We start from the raw sequence: 22,877 nt of genomic DNA on the forward strand, positions 1-22,877 counted from the left end.
AAACCTCTGTTCTTTTACTGACCAGTTTTGTCCAATTACATTTTTTGTGATTATCTGTATGGTAAGTTTCATTATTGTATCTGCTTGTATGTGTTCAGCTATTTTAATGATTCTTTTGTTCTCCTTTTTTGTCTTCTTTTCAATTATTTTTTTTTCTATTAACTTAAATGTTATAGGATCTGCATCTGTTATATTAGGGGTTAATCACTCTATGGTCTCCTCCCCTGATCATTTATCACCATCTAGTGGATGGATCAATATCATTATTATCATTTTCTTTCTACAGCACAGAGAATAGGTTAAAATATTTGTCATTTGGATCATTTTGTCAATACAGACAACCCAACAAGATACTCCACATTGCAAATTATATCCTTGAACTTGAATAATTCCAAAGCCTCATTCCTATTGTGTTCATCTGTTTTGCTCCTCCACCTTTCTTCCACTTTCCAACATGTAGTCTCTGTGTAACTCTGATTTTAATCACTGAAGGGAGCCTTGCCGTTACTGTGACCTATTCTTGCCCTTCTCTTTGAAGGGGGCAGATGTTCCAGGGTCCAGAATTTTCCAATGATTTTATTTGATAGTTAATTAATGTCCGTCTGTGGTTTCCATAGCAATGCCACGCTTTGCTGCCAGGCCTTATCCAAATGGGCATTCTGTTCACTCTTGTGTCTTAGCATCAGCATATTAATTAGACACCATAGGTCCTTGGTTGCTGCATCAAATTGGTAAGACACTAATTGAATTAAAATATCACTTGGAGGCTTCAGGCTTCTCTTCTAGCTAGAGGGGAACCTTATTAGCTCAAAGGGGAGCCAGACTCAAGCAGGAAACATTTGGAAGCTCACACAACTTTTTGTCCTTTCATAGCAAATTATTTTTTTGCTCACCATAGAATAAATATTTTGATGTCTGAATCCTTCTCTCTCCTTGAAAAGTTTTCTATTTCCCTGACCTTTCTAGTCGTTAGACAATGCTGTATTCTTTCTGTAAGATGAAGTGACTAAGTTAATATTTTCAAGGTGAAGGAAAGACTTTTCCCCACCTTGCAGTGGTTGAAGTCTGGAAAATATCTCAGATTGAAGGTCCTAATCGAATTGTTATAAGGATTAGGCATCACACTGCATATGAAGATTGCTTAGCAATCTGTAAAGTGCTATGTAAATGCAAAGGCTTATTACATTAGGAGTCTTTGGAAGTGCCTGGAAGATATAGATGAAGGAGAAAAGAAAGAGAGGGAACTGAGGAACAATCAGTCTTAAATTCATTCTTTAAATCATAAAGATTATGGATAATTGCTTCCACTTCTCATATAAAGTCAAAATCCTCCCTCCCTTTGTAGGTTTACCATTTTAAATAACACCTTTTAAAATCATGATTGGCACTGACCCTTAAATACATACTGCATATTTATAATTGTTTTTGCATCCACTGTTCCTTTGGTCACTCTATTATTTTCTACTTGCCCAACTCCTGATCATTTTTCAACACTTAGAATGAACAAGTCCCTTCTATAAAGGCTTTCCCAATCCCATGAACAGAGTTAATATCTCCTTAGGGCTCCTCACTGTGTGCCTGACTGCATGAAAGCACTGATTATGGTAAACTGTAATTATTGTTGTTTTTAAAAATTGGTTTATATGTCTGTCTTTTTCATTAGGTTATGACAGGCACAAAAGCATGAATTATTTCCTTTCAGAGCTATATATTTTGGACATGCCCCATTCACCTGCTAGGTGTTTAGGAAACGTTTGATCATTGGCCTTCTGCCAAATTTCATGCTTGATGGATAAGCTGTTATTTGACCTCTGGCATAAAGCGTTTTCAGCCTAAATGAGCACTGAACCTTCTCAAAATCTGAGATCCAAAAACCTATGTTAGTGTAAAGTGCATGGGATACTGTGAAAGTTGGTATAGAACATATGCTAATTCATACTAAAAGCTAAAATAAAGTTGGAATTACCATACTAAAAGAAAAAAAAGAATTCTAGTCAGACACACTTAGACAAAGTAGATAATTCTTTACCTTTATGCATTGAAACCCTCCCCTTCTTTCACCCTAAAATAAACTACACCAGGGATGGTGTTCACTTTGTGTCCTGCTAACAGTGAGTTCAATAACCTCTGAGATAGGTCTTTGTATTTTATCTAGGAGGACATTACGTAAGAATGGAAATAAGAAGGAAATGCACATTGCAGAACTGGACCCAGTGGGTGAGTATGCAAAGCTGGTCAAAATATGGAAGGATATTCCAATTAGATCTGGTTTATAACACAAGCTGGAATGGGAGCTATTACTCTTCTTCCATGAAATAATATTAATAATTCAAAGAAAGTGGAAGATAGAGCTAATTAGCTCCCTGTCCCTGGTATGATCCAGTCAGTGAACAGTGGTGATTTCCCAATGATGAAGAGATTTGCACTGGAAGAAGTTGAGACCACAGTAGTTCTATTTTCTCTTCCAACCCTAAAATTTTGTGATTCTGCATTTCTCTGCCAATGCAGAAATGAGGATCCAGATGCTCAGGAAGCACCTCTTGCAAGTACCATCTTAGTCTCAGAGTTTATGGAGACTAAGAAGTAATCCTTTACATACTGCTTTCAAATGAGCTGTCTTTCTTAGTCTGTCATCCTGATTTAACCCCCAAGTTGCTCATAAGGCCTCTCAACCTTTCACACATGTCAAGGAAGTGGCAGTGTTTATATTTTTGTGTGTGGGAAGGAGAGTGGATGTAGGTGGTAGATGTGCATATGTATTGTCAAAGGAGATAGATGTATGTGTGTGTGTGTATGTATGTGTGTACATATACATAGACACATATATATGGACAGAAAGGAGAGAGGGGAGAGAGGAGAGAGAGAGAGAGAGAGAGAGAGAGAGAGAGGAGGGGGGGAGAGAGAGAGGGAGAGAGGAGAGAGAGAGAGAGAGAGAGAGACACTGACTTCTTGGGGAAGTCTATCTGGCAAATCAATGCAATACTAAATTTACCCTGGTTTTTGGTATCTGATTTTATTTAAACTAAAACTTTACCTTTAATACAGAAAGAATTTCTGGGAAATTTAACAATTTGTTTTAGAGAGTGGGGGGAGAAGTTTTTTCAAACTCACTCACTCATTCTCTCTCTCTTCAAACAAACAACCTCAGACTGAAAAAATTCTTCATCCCTTGGCAACTATTTTGAAGGAGAAAATACAAAAGTGGCCAGTGTAATTTGGAAAAAGGTGTATTTGCCAGGGGAGTCAGAAAGGAGGTTCAAGTTCTCTTTCAGGTAGTAACTCTAGTTTCATCATGGGCATGCCATCCCTCTCTGAGCCTATTTCTCAAACTAAGGAGTTCGATGAGCTGATATCCAAAATTACTTAATGTCCTGTGACCATGTGAATATACACCCTCCTAATGTCACCTACTAGCCAGCTTCCATTAGTTTTAGTGTATTCAGAATAAAAGAAGCCACATGGGTAAGATAGATAGCATTGTCATTGTATCTCCACCCGTGTGAGGAAGAGTCAAAAGAGAAAAACACACACACACAAGGAATTAAGCATAAAGAGGAAAGAAATCTTAACCGAAGAAATATCTTCTTTATCTATGTCCATTTCCTCCAAAAAGGAAAAATGGCAGTGTCAGTTGTACATTACATATATCTCTCTTTCTCTTTAGTGTTTAATCTTAGCACCTGCACAGCAGAGATCTTTACAATTCATTGCATATGCTTTCTCCCTTCTCACCCCTCCATACAGCACCTGAGGCCTAAGAAGCAACTCCCTCAAAGCTCCATAAAAGGCTGAGACCCTTCTTCATGACAGAGTATAGAAATAACAAACATGCCCAACGGTTTTATACAGTTGCTAGAACATTTTCATTTCCAACAAATGAAGATTTTCCCCCTTTTCTTTGAATATTAATTACATTTTACAAATTTTTGTGGGGTTTTTTTGTTTTGTTCTGTTTTGCTTCATTTTGTTCTGTTGCGTTTGCACAACAGGGAAAGTCCATGGCAAGGAGTCCCGGGTTAGCAGAGTTTGGCTGTCATCTGGTCCGACTGTTTGAGGATCTCCGTGTTATACAGGTCCAAGGCGTGGTTCACCCTGATGATCTCGCTGTTGGTCAGTTTCAGGCGGTGTTTCAGCATACAGGAGAACAAGTCCAGCTGGGGTTTCCCCGGGGCCACAGGAGGGGCCAGGCGATTAATTCGGTCCCGAATATCCAACAAGAGGAGCATCACCGACGAAGAGGAATAGAACTGGCCGCCCTGTGTGTAGGACTGGTTGACCTGCTGCACTGCGCTGCGCAGGAGGTCCGCGTTGAACCTCAGGCTGTACCCGAACACCTGCACATCCGAGATCTTGATGTAGAACTGCCTCTTGGAGGGATCGGACAGGTCCACGGGGCCCTGGCCGGTCTCATTTCGCAGCAGGGTAGGTAGCCGAGTCCGACTACGTAGGTAGATGTGGACCGTCTCGAAAAACGTTTTCCACCGATTGCCCAGCAAGAGAGTCCAGTTGTAGCACTGGCTGTTTTGGAGACGGATCTTCTCCCAGCGTGGGTAGCCAAATTCCCCGAAGGGCATGTTCCAGCCCTCCGAATGGCTGCCGCTGAAGGGGTTGACATAGACATAGAACATGGGGTCCAGGCTGCTGTTGCGCATCTGGCAGATGCGCATGGACATACCGATCACCATGTGGATGAAATCCATGCGGTTCTTGTTGCTCTTGAGAGTGAGGGACATGCGCTTGCGCCACCGAGGGTCAAAGAAGGTGTCGAGGCGGATCTCGTTGCTGATGAAGGTGGTGTGGACGTAGAGGCGCGAGTCCATCTTCTGCAGCAGGTACTTCAGCTCCAGGTCCTGGAAGTCCAGGTCGGTCTCAAAGCTGATGAACTGCTCGCTCCGCTCCGAGTCCACGTTCTGCGGTTCACAGCGGCCTCGGTACAGCTTGTAGCCCTTGTTGCAGGAGCCGCAGAGGGAGATGTTGGCCAGGCTGCACATGGCGCAGCTGTTGTTCCCGCCGATCACGCAGGGAATGGGGCGCTGGCACAGCGTGGTGCTGCCGTGGCACACGCAGCTCCGCTGGCTCTCCAGGAAGGTTCCCCAAAACCCGTTCTCATTACAGTAGAGGAGCGACTGGACCCTTGCAAGCCACTGCTGAATTGTCCTGGGAGATACAGGAAAAATGGAGAAGGTTAACCACCACGGGTGGGTCTGTGAGTTACAGTTATCCAACTGATAATGCAAACCAGAGCTGCCCAAAGTATGAAACGACCGGATGGAGCAGTGACATTTACAGGAAGGGCATCGAATATAAAGGTAAGAACTACATTGTAGCTCTTCGGAATGCCACAAACCAGCTGCATGACATTGTACTTTACCTTTCTAATGCTCAGTGTCCTCATCTACAAAACGAAGGGGTTAGTGTACCTGTTTCTTGGGGTCCTTCTAGCTCTGTGATTCCATTATACACTAGTCCCAAAAAAGTGCGATTCAGGAAATGAAAGTGTCTAGACTCAAATACGCCTTCTGGATGACAACATATTGTAAACAATCAGCAATAAAAAGGACCTAGAGGTTATTTCATTTAACTTAAAACACAGATTACTCCCATGAGTGTGTATAGCATCTAACAACTTCAACGAAAACAAATTATATTTTATCATACTCTAGAAATCATGTAGTGCTTCCCTGTTGATGATCTTACATGATCCTCATGGTGGCTTTTCAGAACATGTTAGAAATGGGTTACTACTTCCCTGCATTTTTTCAGAGCTCCAAACTCCTCTCCATTCAGTTGCATTTCTGTTGCAACCTTTGGGCTCCCTCCCCAGGCCTTCAACACTATAAATGATACCAAAGTTTCTCACCAGATTTCATCCACTGAAACATTCTAATGAAGACAGATACTCCATCAGATAAGAAGCAGCATCAGAGGAGGAACAAATATGCAAGGCAGTCAGCTGAGAGGCCTCTCATCTTTCCTTTTTTCTGTGCAAGTCACCTCTTGGCTGTCTTCCATGCTACCAATAATATCTTACGTGTGTCTAGCACTTTTTACCCTGCACAGGGTATATTCACTCCCATTTTCTCACTGAAGCCTCACAGCAACACCCTAAAAATACCCTGGGACTTGAGGTCCATCAGAGATAGCTGAAAATCTCCTGGCTCCTCCATCTGCAAGCTAAGGCAATACTGGGCAGTTTTCTTCAACTTCCTAATCATGCCTACCACACAGTGCTATGTGAAGATTATATAAATTTTTTATGTGAAGGCTTAGCCCCAAACTTGGTAGTTATTAAGAGCTCAATAAAAGTTAGTTAGCTTTTGTTATTCCTGCAAAGGGACCCTCAGCAATATTTTATAGTCATGGCAATGGAAGCTCAGAGATGACCTGATGGACTCAAAGCCGAACAATCAGAGAGTAGTCTCCTGGCTCATAGCTGTGGCTTTTTGCATTGTCTGTCAAGTGAGAGTCAAGAGCACCCTTCTTAAGACTGTCGTGTGCTGTGGTGATGATGATGATGATGATGATGATGCTCTCAGTGGTTCCTGATCTCCATTTTATAAAGCTAGAAACAGAAGCTAAGTTGCATTGTGCTCTCTGTGGTAGGAAGCGTTAACAATTCATCTATTATTTTATCACTTCCACTGATGAGGCGCAATCCCCAGACCGCAAACACCAAGAGCCTAATTAGGCAGTAAAGCCTAATGTTGAAAAGCATAGGTGTTGGCCCAAAAGAGCTGAGTTCAAAGCTGCATTCTATAACCAGGATCAAGTCACTTCATCTCTTTAAGCCACAGTATCCATTATCTAAAATGAGGATATTAAAGCCCATCCTATGCAGCTGGTGAGAGGATTCAGTGAGATAATATATTTAAAGGGCTTAAAAGAGCCTGGCACAGAGCAATTATGAAAAAGGTAATAATAAAAAGTACTCTTATCCCAGAGAATAAGCTCTTCCTTTGAAGGTATTGAGACGCTCTCAGGGATTTCACTATCGCTCTGGAGTTTGAGGAAAACCATTTTGTTATAGCCATTTGAAAATGGATACTGTTGAAATGGCTTCCCAGCATGCTTTGCTTTCACTGAGTTGCTTATCGGCTAGAAGAAAATGGCGGAATAATTAGTGTGCTCCTTGAAACCCTCTCCTTTTTAAATCCACAGATCCACCCAGCCCTGGCGATAAAAACCTCCCTCACAGCACCCAAAACATTGTATTGAAACCGCTCGTTTCCCTGTTAGTTTCCCCTCCAGGCTCTTAGGCTTGAGAGGGGAGATCTCTCCTTCTGCCAGCACCTAGCCCAGAGCCTGGCTCTATAAACTGCCTGCTGAGTGAATCTATGTTTGCTGAATGAATGCATACAGAATATTTACATGTTTCTCGTTATTTTTTCATTTAAAAAAAGAAAAACAAACTTCTCCCTCTCCCCTTAGGACTGCAGTATTTGTTTTCCATACCATCCACCCACACAGCTCCAGGCCTCCCCAGTTTCTGCTTCGTGAGACCAATCCTATTACAGCCTGGAGAACAGCAGCAGGCCCAGCCTTCAGGAAACGGAGCTGGAATAATGATGAGCTATGTGGCTCCCACCTCCCAAACCAGAACATTGACTGAATATTGGATATGAGTCATCTGATATTTCTGTGAGCTACAGGGGCCCTCCACACGGCCCTGATTGCGTGGTTCCATCTGACGACGGCGTCATTTCAAAATGCCTCTTTCACATGGCCCACACTTGCCCCTGTCACTCCCTCTCCAAGTGACAGGACAGTACCCCATTTAGAGCTCCTCTTTCCCATCTGCAAGGCATTCTTTAACCCCGTAGAGCGCCCCCTTTCTCGTGTCTCATCATTGGGACCCTTTGTAAGAACCACAGCCCCCACTCCTGGAATCAATGCTTCATTGTGGCTGAATTCTCAGAATCCTCGGTGAGGGAAATAAAAAGATGAAAGTTCCTGGTGATACTGCAATAAGCAACGGGGCTAGTGGCAAATTAGGATTCCAGCCCTGTCGGGCAGGAGGGATTGGGGACAGAGGGCCTCTGAGACACATTCGCGAGCTGCGTGGCACCTGCATCTCCTGACCTCAGAATAATCATGAGGTTGTGGGCTGTATCAAAGAACGCATTAATGATACAGCAAGAGGACTTGGAAAGCAGGTGGTGTTCACGGGGAGCAGGGAGCACGAGGCCGAGGGAAAGAGGAAAGAAGACAGAGGGGAAAGGTGGAGAGTGGGGAAGGGTGATAAGCGGAAAAGGGACTTGGTGTTGGAGATGGAGAAATATGGAGCAAATGAGCAGGCAGAGGCTACGGAGGAGACCCTGGGCAGAGAGGACGAGATGGAATGAAATTAGAGTGGGTGGGACAGAAACAAAGAGATGCAGCCAAGGCATCATCTCTGTTAATGCACAGATTTGGGGAAGATGGACATTGGATGGGCCATTTGTGGGCGGGCTAGTTGTTCATTCTCCTCCTTTTCTAGAGAGGCCAATTATGGGGACAGTAGTGGCAGAGAGGGAAAACAATTGTTTCCAGTGAGTCCTGATCCCCAAAGTCAATGAACTTTCTTTTGCTTTTCAATATTTCATTCTGAGATTAGAACCAAAAAAAAAAGCTCATTTCATTTTGTGTGTGTGTTTCTTTTGAATACAAGCAAATTGCAATAATGAGGAAGAAGCCTCAATCAAATCAATCTCCTATGCCTTCTCCATCGCCAGCCAGTTCTCTGACTAGTTGTCATGGATAGTCATAAACTCTACAAGGTTCAATTCTAGGCAGCACCCTAAGCCAGCCAAAAGCATCTGTGACTTACAACTATTGAGTACTCACTGTATACCAGGCATAGTGCTGGAGGTTCTTCATACTGTCTTCCTGAACAGCACATGAAACCACCTCCATGTTACAGACAAAGAAAAGGGAGTCATTGAGAAGTGAGAGAACTTGTCTGAGATCACAAAGGTACTCCACATTCCAATACCAAACTCTCTACCTCTGGCATCAGTGCAACTTCATTTAGGTACCATAATGTAAAATTGTAACGATGAGGTGAGCAATAAGAAGAAAGCAAGAGAAGAGAAGAGAAATAAATGAAAATAATGGAAAAATACTGAAAGTTTGAGCTTGTCAAGGGCCTATTTTCACATTCCTTGCTTCCTCTGGACCTGCCAGGGTCCCTCTCCTCCACTCACAGATAATTGGGGCTTCAGACAAGTACATAGGGAGATGCTGGGGATCAGGGATAGGAGGGACTGCAATCTATAAATACCATTTCCCAGGTTACTTGGTGACAGCCTGCCTCAACCCTGGCAACAGAGAAGCAGCTTAATAGGCTGCTCCAGAGGGGAGGGTCTCACAAAGGCTGACACAGCCCTGCTGAAAGCCAGTCAGTGTGAGGCAGGGAGGAGCAGGTTTTAAAGTGCTTTTCTCTGTCCCTAAGGACCCAAAGTATCTTCCATCTGCAGCCAAAGCTAGATGCAATACATCCAAATCAGCAACTGTCTGTTGGATGGGATTTCAATTCATTCTGATAGGGGGCTGAGAGGAAGGAGGGAAGGAGGAAGGAAGAGAGAGAAGGGAGCTGCATTTTCATTTCTAAACTGGAAAACTCTGGAGCCTGATTGACAGGTACCCACGCTGGCTCCAAATGAAGCAGTTTGGACCATTATAGAAGCAGGGAACCTTCAAGAAGAAACCGTAGAAATGTTCATCTTCCTCATGTTTAGGCCTGAACACAGAGATGGTTGCTGAGGTCAAAAAAATCGCTGTTTCTTAAGTGTTTTCTACATCATGGCAGTTACCACTTTATCCTCACACCAGCCCCATGAGATAGGATTCCCTTGTGATTTTTATCCCACCGATGAGGGCATTGAAGGCCACAGAGAGACTGTGCCTCACCTTGGTCACACAGCATGCGTGTAGCAGAGCAAAGCTCAGGGTTCCTGGGTCCAAATCCAATACTCCCTCAATGCCTGTCCTCTGCATTTCCTCCCCTCTAGATTCCCGACTGGAGGAGAAGGAGGCTGTGGACCATGGAAACACCTCGGCTGCCCCCCTGCAGGCTCTGTCTTTGCCTCAGGCAGGATTTTCTGGCGACCTGACAGGTCTCCTGGTGACACAGCATGGAGTCGCTAGTCATTTTGAGGACAGTCTCCGCCACCCAGGGCTTCCCATCAGTGCTTTCAAAGGTACACATCTCCCTTTCAGAACCCCCTGGCTGGGGAGCAGAGGCTGGGGTTCCTAAATCAAGCAAACCCCCTGCTGATTTTAATTGGAGGTTTTGCCTAAGATAGGAATAGTGTGGGGCCAGTGGCATTTTAGGGGAGATCATACAAATTGAGTGCCAAGGAGAGAGGGAGAAAAACAGATCTAGGATAAAATAGAAAGCTATAATCCATAACCCCCATTTGCCTACCAGCAGTGTGTATTTAAAAGTGCCGAGGAAATGAAAAAAAAAAAAAAAAAAAAAAAAGAAATTGGAGTTCTGTATTATTCTTTTATTTATGCCCTTTGCTTTTTCCTTGGCATTTATTTGACATTGTAATGGGTGTCTGAGTAATTCTGACTCCACAAAATGCGTATTCCACAGACTAAACTGAGAAGACAGTTTTTTTTAGGATTCTGATGATGTAGCCCATCTCTAGTTGTGTGATAGCACAACTGTTCTTTAGTTGTGCTGTGTACGACTCTGTGTGTGTGTGTGTGTGTGTGTGTGTGTGTGTATGTGAAGAAGTGGCATTTATAAGAGATGAATACATCAAGTCAATGGTGTCAGAATGCTTGAGGTTCCACTGAAAGGAGCCTCAGAAATGCTATGGATGTGCTATTATGAAGTATAACTGGCCATCAGACCCACTCTGTTCACTATTTTTCCCAGATAAATATTTAGCTTTTAATCATTACCCTGTTTGAGTTTCTGACATTGCTTTAATAACCTGTTTTTCCTTCTCTCAGTTCTTCACATGGTGTCACAGCCTCATTGAGTAGCTCATAATAATAAGAAAGAAAGACCAAAAGAAAATGTTATGGTCCCTTGTCACGGTAAAGCCATTTTCTAATTTTCAGTTGTGGAGTGAAGGTAATAGGCCTTACTGGAGATGGCAGAGGTAGGAGGAAGAAGGAAGAAGGAGAAGAGCATCAGTATAAAAAATCCAATAGGGTCTTTAAAATTAGGTTGTCAGGAGCTTAATTGGGGAGGATCATGAAACAATTTTTGCAATTAGACAGTTCTGTGTCTGGAAGGCGACAGGCAACATCAGCTGCATATTCAAATTCAGCATTTTGCTCCGGGGCATGGATGTGCTGAAGACAGGTGAAGGAAAGCGCCTGGAGCCTCTCAAGAGTGACAGATAGGCTAAAAACAGCAGGGCACTCCCTAGTGGAGGGCTACGAGAGTGGTTTATTCTTCGAGGGCAGTAGTCAGGCTGGATAATAACAGGCTCCAAGCAAAAAGCTATGAAATAAGAGAGGATGAACATGGTCTAAAGGGCCAAAAGTACAATAATGGTCATCTAGATCTACGATCTTGGCGGTGAATAAGGGTGATCATAGGTGAAGGAATAAGTTAAATAAGTGCTGGGCCCTGCTTTACCACTATTTGACCTTGCATATTTGGTCTTGCAATTCGACCTTAAATAAGCCGCCTGACCTCTTTGACCTTCAGTATTCTTATCTGTCAAACGGGGAAGGTAATATCTACTTTACACTTTGTCTTAAGAGCTAGAATGGAAGGTGCAAAGCTCCGAAGAGACTTCCAGCGAAAAGAAGTAATGACTGGCCATTACTAACCATGATCATTACTGAGGGCAAGGAATAACTAGACCTTATAAATGTCTCTAGTAAAATTATTCCTTTTGGTTACTAAAACAGCCCAGTTGATTATAACCTAGTTTCTTCAACTCACTGGTTATTCAGTCTCCACAGTTCTAATGTATGTTGTCACCATGATACTTGAAGAAGAGCCAACATGAGCTTTGGCATCCAAAAAAAAAAAAAAAAAAGAAAGTCATAGCTCTGCTACTCATTATTTAACCTTGAGTTAATTGCTTGTCCTTTCTAAGCTTCAGTTTTCTCAGCTACAGAATAGAATAATAATACAATCCTGGCAAGGCTGTTCCGAGGCTCAGATAAGATGATGTGCATAAAGTTTCTAACGTATAGTAGGTACACACTGTCTCTCATACAAATAAACTATGCTTCCCTTGAGCTCACATAGTGAATGATCCCTCTGAAATCAGTAATTATAATTTAAAAACTCAGAGAGGGAAAGAATTCAACAAATGCTGCTGGATCAGTTGAATATCCATATTAAACAAAATAAATCTTGACACTTAACTTCCTCTGTACTCCTAAATCAAAACAGATGGTTTGCGGATCTCAATGAAAAAAGTAAAACAACAACAGCAACAAACAACTTTTAGGAGAAAACGTAGGGGAGCATCGTGATGACAGTAGGCAAAGATTTCTTAAAAGTCTTCACCATGAAAGAAGATAATTGATTAATAGGACTGTACAAATATTAAAACAAATTCATCAAAAGATACCATAGACTGAAAAGACAACTTTCAATGACAGAATATATTTGTAATATTTTTAGCCCACAAGAGATTGTATTTATAAGACATGCTAAGGTCTGAAAGTTTGTGTATCCTCTTCCTCAAATTTCTATGTTGAAATTTCAATTTCCAAGATGATGATATTAGAAGGTGGTGCCTTTGGGAGCTAATTAGGTCATGAAAGTGGAGCTTTCATGAATGGAATTAGTGTTCTCATAAATGAGACATAAGAGAGACTCCTTGTCTCTTCCAACATGTGAAGACACAGGTAGAAGGTGAACCCAACAGCGCTTACCAGACACCAAATCTACCAATGCCTTGATCTCAGACTTTCCAACCTTCAGAGCTATGAGAAATATATTTGTGTTACTTATAGCCAGTGTTTGGCATTTTATTATAGCAGCCTGAACAGACTAAGATAATACATAAACAACTACAAATCAATGAGAAATATTCAGATAACCAAAAGAGAAAATAGGTGAATGATATGGACAGGCACTTCATCAAAAAGAATATTTGAAAGGCCAATATGTAATGCATCTCCACTTCATTTACTATCAGAAAAATGCGAATTAAAATTGCAATGATATACTACTCAGCAGGATGGTAAAATAAAATTAGAATATAAAGTTAAAAAGAAGGTAAGCACTAAGTCATCAAGGTTGTGGAACAATAGAAACTCTCCTAGGCTACTGCTAGGAACAAAGCTTACTTCAACAAATTTAGAAAACTGGAAGTATGTATTAAAGTATCCAGTAAGCTGAACCTATAAATACAGCATACATGTTCTAACAATTCCACACCTAATATGTACCCAATAAAAAGGCATACATAAGTCCACCAAAAGACAGGTATAATATTGCAGCACTACTTGGAATAATGCCAAACGAGTCAGATGACCATCAGCAGTAGAAGAGAATTCTACATACACAATGAAATATTTTTGAGGATGAATGAGCCTCAACTAACAAAACAAAACAAAATAGAGAAATATCTCATAGAAAGATGGAAAGGTGAAAGAAACCAGACACAAAGAGTTCATTTCATATATAAAGCAAAACTGACCTACACTGGATAAAGCAGTGAAAAAAATAATACCCTTGGGGAGAAGGTTGATAAGGCTCAGAAGAAGACACGGGGGTCTGTACAGTGCAGAGAATACCTTAGTTTTTGATCTGGTGGTGGTTATATGTGTGAATTCACTTTGTGAAGAATCATCTTACGGCACATTTATGTTGTTTCCACTTTCTATATGGATGTTAAACTTCAGTAAAACATTTCCCGATAAGACTGTCCTTTGAAACAATCAGAGTGATATGAATAAAGCAGCAAAACATGACATTTTCATATCACTTTCAAACTTTCTAAAGCTCTTCTGTTTGTTCTCTAATTTTGATCCTTACAATATATCTGCATCCCAGGCTGGGTCGAGAGAGGATAATTAATTTCATTTTAATGATATGAAAAAACTGTGGCTCAGAGAAGAGAAATAACTTCCTGATGGTCACTAGTGACTTGTCACATGAAAAGACAATTTTCAATGACAGAATGTATTTGCAATACCTCTAGCCCACAAGAGATTGTATTTATAAGACAGGCCAAGGTCTGAAAGTTTGTGTGCCTTCTCCCCCCAAATTTGTATGTTGAAATTTCAAATGGGACTGGGACTAAAACTCATCCATGCATGAGTTTGCTGACAGGACGTGGAGGGTGGAGGCAGGGAGAAGAATTTGGTGATGACTGACAGAGGATCAAAAAGAGCTATCCATAGAAATTATTAAGACTTATGTCTATTTTTGACTAAATCCCCTGAGCTTACAGATTCTATTCCAAACAGGAAGCTACTTCCAAGCCACAGGGGGGGAAAAAAAGAAGAAAATCAAAAACAACAGAAAGGAACTGGAGATGCTTATTTTCTTGCCTTGCGTCAGCCAAGTGAGTCAATTGCCCTACTTGCTACAAACGCAGAACGACAAGCACCGATGAAAATGGAGAGATTCCTACTAGTGTTATCTTAAACCCAGGACAGCACTCGCAGTGAAGCTGAGCCACTGCCACACATCTCCCTGCCCCTCACCTAGATTGTACACCCTCGGTTGCCATCATTTTGGACCTCATTACCTTTTTTCCTGCCCATAAATAGAAAAAAAATTCCAAAGATATTCTCAGCTAAAAGCTTCACTGCCACAGTTAGGAAGATACTTGTAAGCACTTGTGATTGACAGCAAGACGCCCTGAGCTAGCTTGACTTCACATGTGGGCTTGTACCTCTTATTTATAGGACAATTTAATACACACTCAGAATAAGCCTTTGTTGACCAAATTGTACCCCCTGCCCTCACTCCCCACATGCATGCACACAAAAGTCAGTAGTCAGGGACTATCAAAGTAGCCACTTCTCCTAGGGGGAGCTGCCTGTGAGTTTATAGTGACAATTCCAGAACCTCTAAGCTAAATAACACTTAGGCAAGTCCTGGTCCATGTGGCAGGTGAGAAACAGAGTCCAGAGACATTAAGTAACTTGCTTGTGGTCACACAAGTAGTACCTGAAAGCCCAGAACCAGAATCTTCCCCTTGAGAAAGGAACCTGCACACTTCCCAAAATTTATGGTGTTAATCTTCCTCCTAGCCTTCTCCAAAGAGACCTACAACATGTTACCTGGGTGACTGTTCATTGAGTGAGGAAAGGAAATAATAATGCTTTCCAAAGTCTTTTGCACACTGGCTCTAATTCCAGGACATGAAAAATATCACTGTAGTCTACCAGTCAGAATAAGAGTTTAAGGATGTCAGGTGAGGAATGAAGCTTTAGCTCAGGTCCATCTCACAGTGGGTCCAGTGGATACCTGTGGTAGTTCCTCAGTCCTAGAATTAAATGACATTAATTCCAGGAGATGCAAAATATCACTGTGGTCTACCAGTCAGAATAAGAGTTTATGGATGTCAGGTGAGGAATGGAGTTTTAGCTCAGGTCCATCTCACAATGGGTCCAGTGGATACTTCCTGTGGTAGTTTCTCAGTCCTAGAACGCACATTGGGGATTATGTCATAAATGGAATACTCCCCTCCCTTCCCTTATTTAGTACCACATTATCTATACACCTCTCCAAATAACAGAATAATAGTATTTTATGGGACATTTGCCCCCATTTAAACCAGCTTTCAAGAAGACCAAAAAACAATAACAAAAACAATGGCAACACGCAACAACAAAATACGCACCTAGACAGCAACATGTAGCAAGGGGCTGAAACCTTAAGATAAATCCACTAAATGACAATCTTGATTCACTGGATTGGAGTTGGGGAGATATAGCATGGGGAGAAATGCCCGATATAGGTGATGGGGAGGAAGGCAGCACACCACACTGCCATGTGTGTACCTATGCAACAATTGTGCATGTTCTTCACATGTACCCCCAAACCGAAAATGCAATAAATAAAAATAAAGGACAATCTTGAATCACAAAATATTTCCTCAGGACATCCCTGAAGAGTGTACTCCCGTTTGTACTAAAATGTATCACAGGCTTGTGGTCAGCAAGATGACTGACTAGAGCTGGCTAACACTCATTGCCCAACACAATAAAGGACCAAAACAATGAACAACTACATTTTGACCACAGTAACTAACAGAGAGCACTGAAGTACAGCAGCAGGTGGTGAAAACCCTGTGAGGCACAGAAAAGCAGGATGACTCTATAGAGAAGGAAAGAAAACGTCTTGTCCCTGCTACCTCCTCTCCCCAGTCAGGATTAGCTCAGAACCAGGTGAGTCCTCTCCCTGCAGGGAAATGTCTTCACAGGCCCTGAGTCTGGTTTAGGGAACTGCCTGGAGTTTACACAGCTGTACCACTCCAGAAAAGCAGCCCACGTTGTAGCCCACCCCTGACCCTTTTGATCAACCTGCTAGCACCGTGCCATTTTGAAACCAGAGCTCCTGCTGGAGTGTGTTTTTCTCCAGTGGCCAGTAGCCACTGCCCTTCTCCATCCTGAGGCACTGACATCATTGCACTATGATCATACACAGCAGTGCACCATTCCCCAACCAAGCTGCTGCAGTTCCTTACCCACAGGGAATAGCTGCCTGGGAGTCACTTCATCTCCCCCATTTCATTTGCTGCTGTGCCATGCTCGTGGCACCTGAGCCTAGGGCACTGCATGGGCTCCGATACCAGGGTCACAGCCTAGGTTCAGTGGAGCAGCTGTGACCCTGGCGCCCAAGCTGTGAACAGGGCACCCAAGTGCCCTACCCCCTGAGGAAGAGACAGTTTGTCCCAACAGAGAAGCTATGTCTGGGAAGGTGAGGCAGCTGTGTCCCCTCCGTGCCTAAACCAGCCTGCTGCCCCAGCTGTAGGGAAATGAAGCTTTGCCCAGGGAACAGCTGCAATTTGGCACCCTGCCCCCTCTACAACCAGGTACTCTGGCCCAGGAGAGAAGCTACACCCAAGTCAGGAGAGAAGCCTCACTTTCTAGATCTCTGAATCAACCTGTACCTCAGCCCCAGGAAACTGAAGCTGTGACATATGTGAACAGCCATGACCCCAGTGTCTAAGCCCTGGTGGTGGTCTGTCCCTTGGAGATCAGGTGCTCCAGCCCAGCCGAAAAGCCATGCCCAAGCTGGCAAAGCAGCCTTGCACACTTAGTACCTGACCCAACTAGTCTCAGGTAATTGGAGCTTTGGCCCAGGGAGCAGCCACAACCCTCATGCTTGAGTCCACATGGCACCTTACCCCCAGGGAAGCACCACCTTGGCTGATTTGTATCACCTTGTCCATGATGTCAAACTGCTGCAGCACCCTACTTCCCTGTATCTGGACCAGCCCTCCAGAGCATGGACTCCTGAGGCGTCCTGTCTCCAGTGCACAGTAAAACCAACACTGCACTGCTATTTGAACCCTAGAGCCCAAGTCATAGCCATGTCCGACCATTCCCAGTTCTTGCTTTTACAGCACCCAGCCTCACAGGATTTGGGTAACTGCTACAACCCACCATTATAGGGTCCAGAGTCACCACTAAGCAGTGCCCTCTTTCCTGATGCCTGAGTTGCCTTTATGCCCTGTTGGCTCTACAACCCAAATTGCAATTGTATCCTGCTCCCCAGAGCCTGAGACACTGGAACACCCCTTCCTTCCTGGAGCCATACCAGTGCTGTGTCCTGACATCCAGGATCAGAGTCACAGTGACATCCCTGCCAACTGGGCCTGAGCTACTGAAGTGCCTTGGAATCACAATGCTATGCTTGGTGGGAGAGCTAAGAAAACAAACCGGTACCCATGTCACATGGGCCACAGTATTCAACAAGACTCTATTCCTACGACCCCAGTTCCACTGCCACTTTAAGCACCTGTGCCCTGGAACACAGTGCCACTATGGCTGCCTGTTACCTATATTGTACGCAACTCCAAAAGGAATTCCATTCAGCTAAGTCTTTGCATTGTGGGAAAAATGAGAACAGGATCCCTGAAGTCCTTGTTGCCAATAACCTTAACAATCTACCTTGACACCACCACTGCCACAAAGTCTTGTAGACTAGGCTATTAAGGTACTCACAGAAATTGCTGACATTGATTACAACAGAAGAAGTTGCATGAAGGCTACACCAGTGCACCCACCCAGAACCAAAATCAATGCACCCTACCCAACCAACACCATAGGACCCACCTGCAGGGGAATGTCTTTTTATATGAGAGCTACTCTAGAAAACTGTAACTGGTGATTGTCCACTAAATGCACAGATATAAATACAGAGACACAAGGAACATGAAAAGCAAGGAAACATGATACCACCAAAAATAATAATAATAATAATTATCCAATAATGAATTCTCCAAAATTGTGAACTGCCTAAAAAGGAATTCAAGACAATGATCTTAAAAACCAAAACTCATTGAGATATAAGGGCATATTAACAGATAATTCAATAAATTTAATAAAACTTCATGATCTGAGAGAAATTCAACAAATAGATATCATAAAAAAGAACCAGAGAAATCTTAAAGCTGAATAATTCAGTGAATGAATTGAAAAACACAATTGAGAGCTGCAACAGCTGACCACATCAAATAAAAGAAAGACATTCTGAACTTAGACAAGTCTTTTAAAATAACCCAGTAAAGGGGAAATTAAACAACTGAATAAATTAAAAAGAGTGAATAAAATGTGTGGGACTGTGGGATACCAGTAAGCAAACAAGTACTTACATGATGATTGTGTAAGAGGAATAAGAGATGAAGAAAGGCATAGAGAGCTTATTTAACAATATAATTGTGAAACATTTCTCAAGTCTTGGAAGAGATATGAACACCCAGATTCATGAAGCTTATAGGTTCCCAAACAGGTCCAACCCAATGAAGTCCTCTGCAAGGCATGTTGTAATTAAAACATCAAAGATATCACAGAAATAATTTTAAAAGGCCAGAAAACCATAGGATGATATAGTTAAGGTGCTGAAGGAAAAAATAAAATCTTTCAATCAAGAATATTATACCTAGCAAAGAAATAAAAAGGAAATAAAGTATTTTCCAGACAAAGAAAAGCTGAGAAATTTCATTGCCACTAGATCAGCCTAACAAAAAATATTTACAGCCAGGCATAGTGTAAAATAACCGGTAATCCCTGGAGACTGCGGAGGCTGAGAGGGGAGGATAACATGAGGCCAAGAATTTAAGACCAGCCTGGCCAACATAGTGAGACCCCATCTCTACAAAAAATTTAAAAGTAATAATAATAAAAATGATTAGTCAAGCATGGAGATATATGCCTGTCATCCTACCAACTTGGGAGGCTGAGGTGGGAGTATTAGTTGAACCCAGGAGTTGGAGGCTATAATGAGCTATGATCATGCCACTGCACTTCAGCCAGGGCAACAGAGTAAGATCCCCATCTTTTAAGAAAATAAAATGGGGAATGCTTCAACTGAAAGTAAAAGGATGATAATTACTACCAAGAAAATATATGAAAGCATAAAACTCACTGCTAGAGGTAAATTCATAATTAAATTCAGACTATCCCATTACTGTAATGGTGATGTATAAATCCATCAAATCTATAGTATAAAAGTTAAAAGTTAAAATGACCAAAAATTACTGTAGCCACAGTAAGTTCTTAAGGAATGCACAAAAATGACCCAAAATGATTGCAACCACGGTTAAGTTCTTAAGCAATGCACAGTATAAAAAATATAAATTGTGGCAACAAAAATGAAAATAGTTGAGGGGAGGGTAAAGGTCTAGAGTATTTATATGCAACCAAATTTAAGTTCTTATCAGCTTAAAATGGTCTATTATAATTTTAAAATATTTTATGTAAGCTTAACAGCAACAATAAAGCCAAAAAAACAAACAAACAAAAAAAACACTACAGAGATACACAAAAGAAACTAAAGATTAGTACTACAGAAAATCACCAAACTACAAATGTAAGCAGGAAAGAAAGAAAAAAGGATCTACTAAACCACCAGAAAACAATTAAGGAGTAAATCCTTCCCTATCAATAATAACATTGACTGTAAGTATCCAATCAAAAGACATAAAGTGGCTGAGTAGAAAGACAAAAGAAAAGATTCAGCTATAGGCTATCTATAAGAGACGCATTTTAGCTTAAAGGACACACAGCTGAAAGTGAAGATATTTCTTGTAAGATGTAAGAAGATATTTCTTGTAAATAGTAGTTAAAAGAGAACAGGGGTTGCTATGTTTACATTAGACAAAATAGACTTCAGGTCAAAATTTCTTTCAAGAGACAAAATTGGTCATTGTATAACAATCAAAGCATCAGCTTATCAAGAGGACATAACAAATATAAATATATATGCACCCAACATTGGAGCACTTAAATATACAAAGCAAATACTGATGAACCTGAAAGAATAAATATCTATATATTAACAGTAAAGGACTTCAATACCCTGCTGCCAACAATGAATAGATCAAGCAGACAGAAAAATAACCAAAATATACCAGACATGAACTGCACTTCAGACCAAATGGACCTAACAGGCATATATAAAAGATTTCATTCAACATCAGCAGACTATACATTCATTTCTAGAGCACATAGTACATTCTCCAGGATAGATCATATGTTAAGCCACAAAACAAGTTTTAGCAAATTCAATAATATTAAAATTATATCTAGTATTTCCAACCACAATGGTATGAAACTAGAAATCAGTAATGAGAAATCTTGGAACATTCACAGGTATGTGGAAATAAGACAGAATGCTCCTCAATAACCAATGAATCAAAGAAGAAATCAAAAGGGAAACTGAAAAATATCTTGAGACAAATAACAGTAGAAACATGACATATGAAAATCTATGGGATACATCAAAAGAAGTTATCAGAGGGAAGTTTATAGCAATAAATAATAAACAAGAAGAAAGATCTTGAATAAATTAAGGAGTTAGAAAAAGAAGAGCGTACTAAGCCTTAAGTTAGCAGAAGGAAGAAAATACTGATGCTCAGACAGAAATAAGTCAAATAAAGAACACAAAAATCATAGAAAACAACCAATAAAACCAAGAGTTGGTTCATTGAAAAACTAAACAAAATCAGCAAACCCCTAGCTAGAATAACACAAAAAAAGGAAACTCAAAATCAGAAATGAAAGTGGAGACATTACAACAGATGTCTCAGAAATAAAAAGGATCATAAGGGACCATTATGAACAATTATATGCCAACATATTGGATAACTTCGAGGAAATGGATAAATTCCTAGAAAATACAACCTAAGAAGGTTGAATCAGGAAGAAAAAGTAAACCTGAACAGACCATTAACAAAGAGATTGAAGTGAAGTAGTAATTTAAAACTTTCTAACAAGGAAAAGCCCAGGACCAGATGGATTCATGGCTGAATTCTATCAAATATTCAATAATAATTGTTACCAATACTCCTTAAACTCTTCCAGAAAAATAGAGATAGAGGGAATACTTCCAAACACATTACGAGACTAATATTACCTTGATACCTAAGCCAGACAAAGACACTGCAAAAAAGAAAACTACAGGCCAGTGTCTCTAATGAACATTGACGCAAAAATCCTCAATAAAACATCAGCAAGCTGAATCTAACAACATGCTTAAAAGATTATTCATCATGACCTAGTGGAATTTATCCCAGGAGCACAAGGCTGGTTTAACATATACAAATCAATAAATGTCATATGTCACATTAACAGAAGATTAAAATCATAAGATCACCTGCATTGGTGCAGAAAAAGTTATTTGACAAAGTTAAAAATCTTTTCTTGTTAAAACTCATAAGTTTAGCTGTAGAATAAAAGTTTATCAATATAATAAAGGTCATTTATGAAAAACCCACAGCTAGCATCATAATGAACAGGAAACAACTGAAAGCTTTTCCACTAACATTTGGTTCAAGGCAAGAATGTCCACTTTTACCACTTCTATTCAATACACTACTGGAAATACTAGCAAGAGCAACCAGACAATAAAAAGAAATTAAAAAGCAACCAAATCACAAAGGAAGAAAGTAAAAACTATTTGCAAGTGTCATCATTCTATATTCAGAAAACCCCAAAGATCCTCCCTACAGAAAAAAACTATTAGAACTAATAAATGAATTAAGTAAAGTTAAATCATACAAAATTAAGATACAAAAATGAGTAGCATTTCTACACACAAATAACTTAGTTGAAAAAGAAATTTTAGAAAGAATCTCATTTACAAAAAAATCCTTAGGAACAAATTTGCCAAGGAAGTTAAAGATTTGTACACTGAAAACTATAAAACATTAAAGAAAGGAATTAAAGAAGACACAAATAAATGAAAAGATACTCTGTGTTCATGGATGGGGAAAATTAATATTATCATACAGTCACATTATTCAAAGCAATATAATGATTTAACATAATCCCTATAAAAATGTCAATGTCAATCTTCACAGAAATAGAAAAGGCAATCCAAAAAACAAAAAACAAAAAAACAAAAAAGAACTCAAAAACAAAACCCACATAGCCAAAGCAATACTGAGAAAGAAGAACAAAGTAGGAGGCATCATGCTTCCTGATTTAAAATTATACTACAAAATTATAGTAATCAAAACAATATAGAACTGGCATCAAAAACAGAAACATAGACCAATTCAACAGAACAGAGAGCCCAGAAATAAATCCAATCATAAATGGTGAACTAATTTTCAACAAGGGCACCAAGAGGATACTATGGGAAAAGGATGGTCTCTTCAATACATGGCGCTGAAAGAACTAGATTTCCACATGCAGAATAACAAAATTGAAGCCTTATCTTACACCATACACAAAAATCAATTCAAAATGGATAAAAATCTAATTGGAAGATCTGAAACCTG

The 22,877-nt window shown here is 40.8% G+C and overlaps 1 protein-coding gene across 1 annotated transcript in view; it reads right to left on the reverse strand.

Moving 5' to 3' along the window:
• Positions 1-3,563: 3,563 nt before the first annotated feature.
• Positions 3,564-22,877, reverse strand: part of BRINP1 (BMP/retinoic acid inducible neural specific 1) — a 203,742-nt gene continuing 184,428 nt past the window's right edge. The window contains exon 8 of the mRNA XM_032251437.1: positions 3,564-5,157. Coding sequence (XP_032107328.1) covers positions 4,017-5,157 — 1,141 coding nt within the window. The 3' untranslated portion in view covers positions 3,564-4,016. The remainder of the gene's footprint in view (positions 5,158-22,877) is intronic.

The sequence above is a fragment of the Sapajus apella genome, unplaced genomic scaffold (assembly GCF_009761245.1).
Source record: "Sapajus apella isolate SASKATOON/1434 unplaced genomic scaffold, GSC_monkey_1.0 scaffold76, whole genome shotgun sequence".
In the NCBI taxonomy this organism is placed as follows: domain Eukaryota; kingdom Metazoa; phylum Chordata; class Mammalia; order Primates; family Cebidae; genus Sapajus; species Sapajus apella.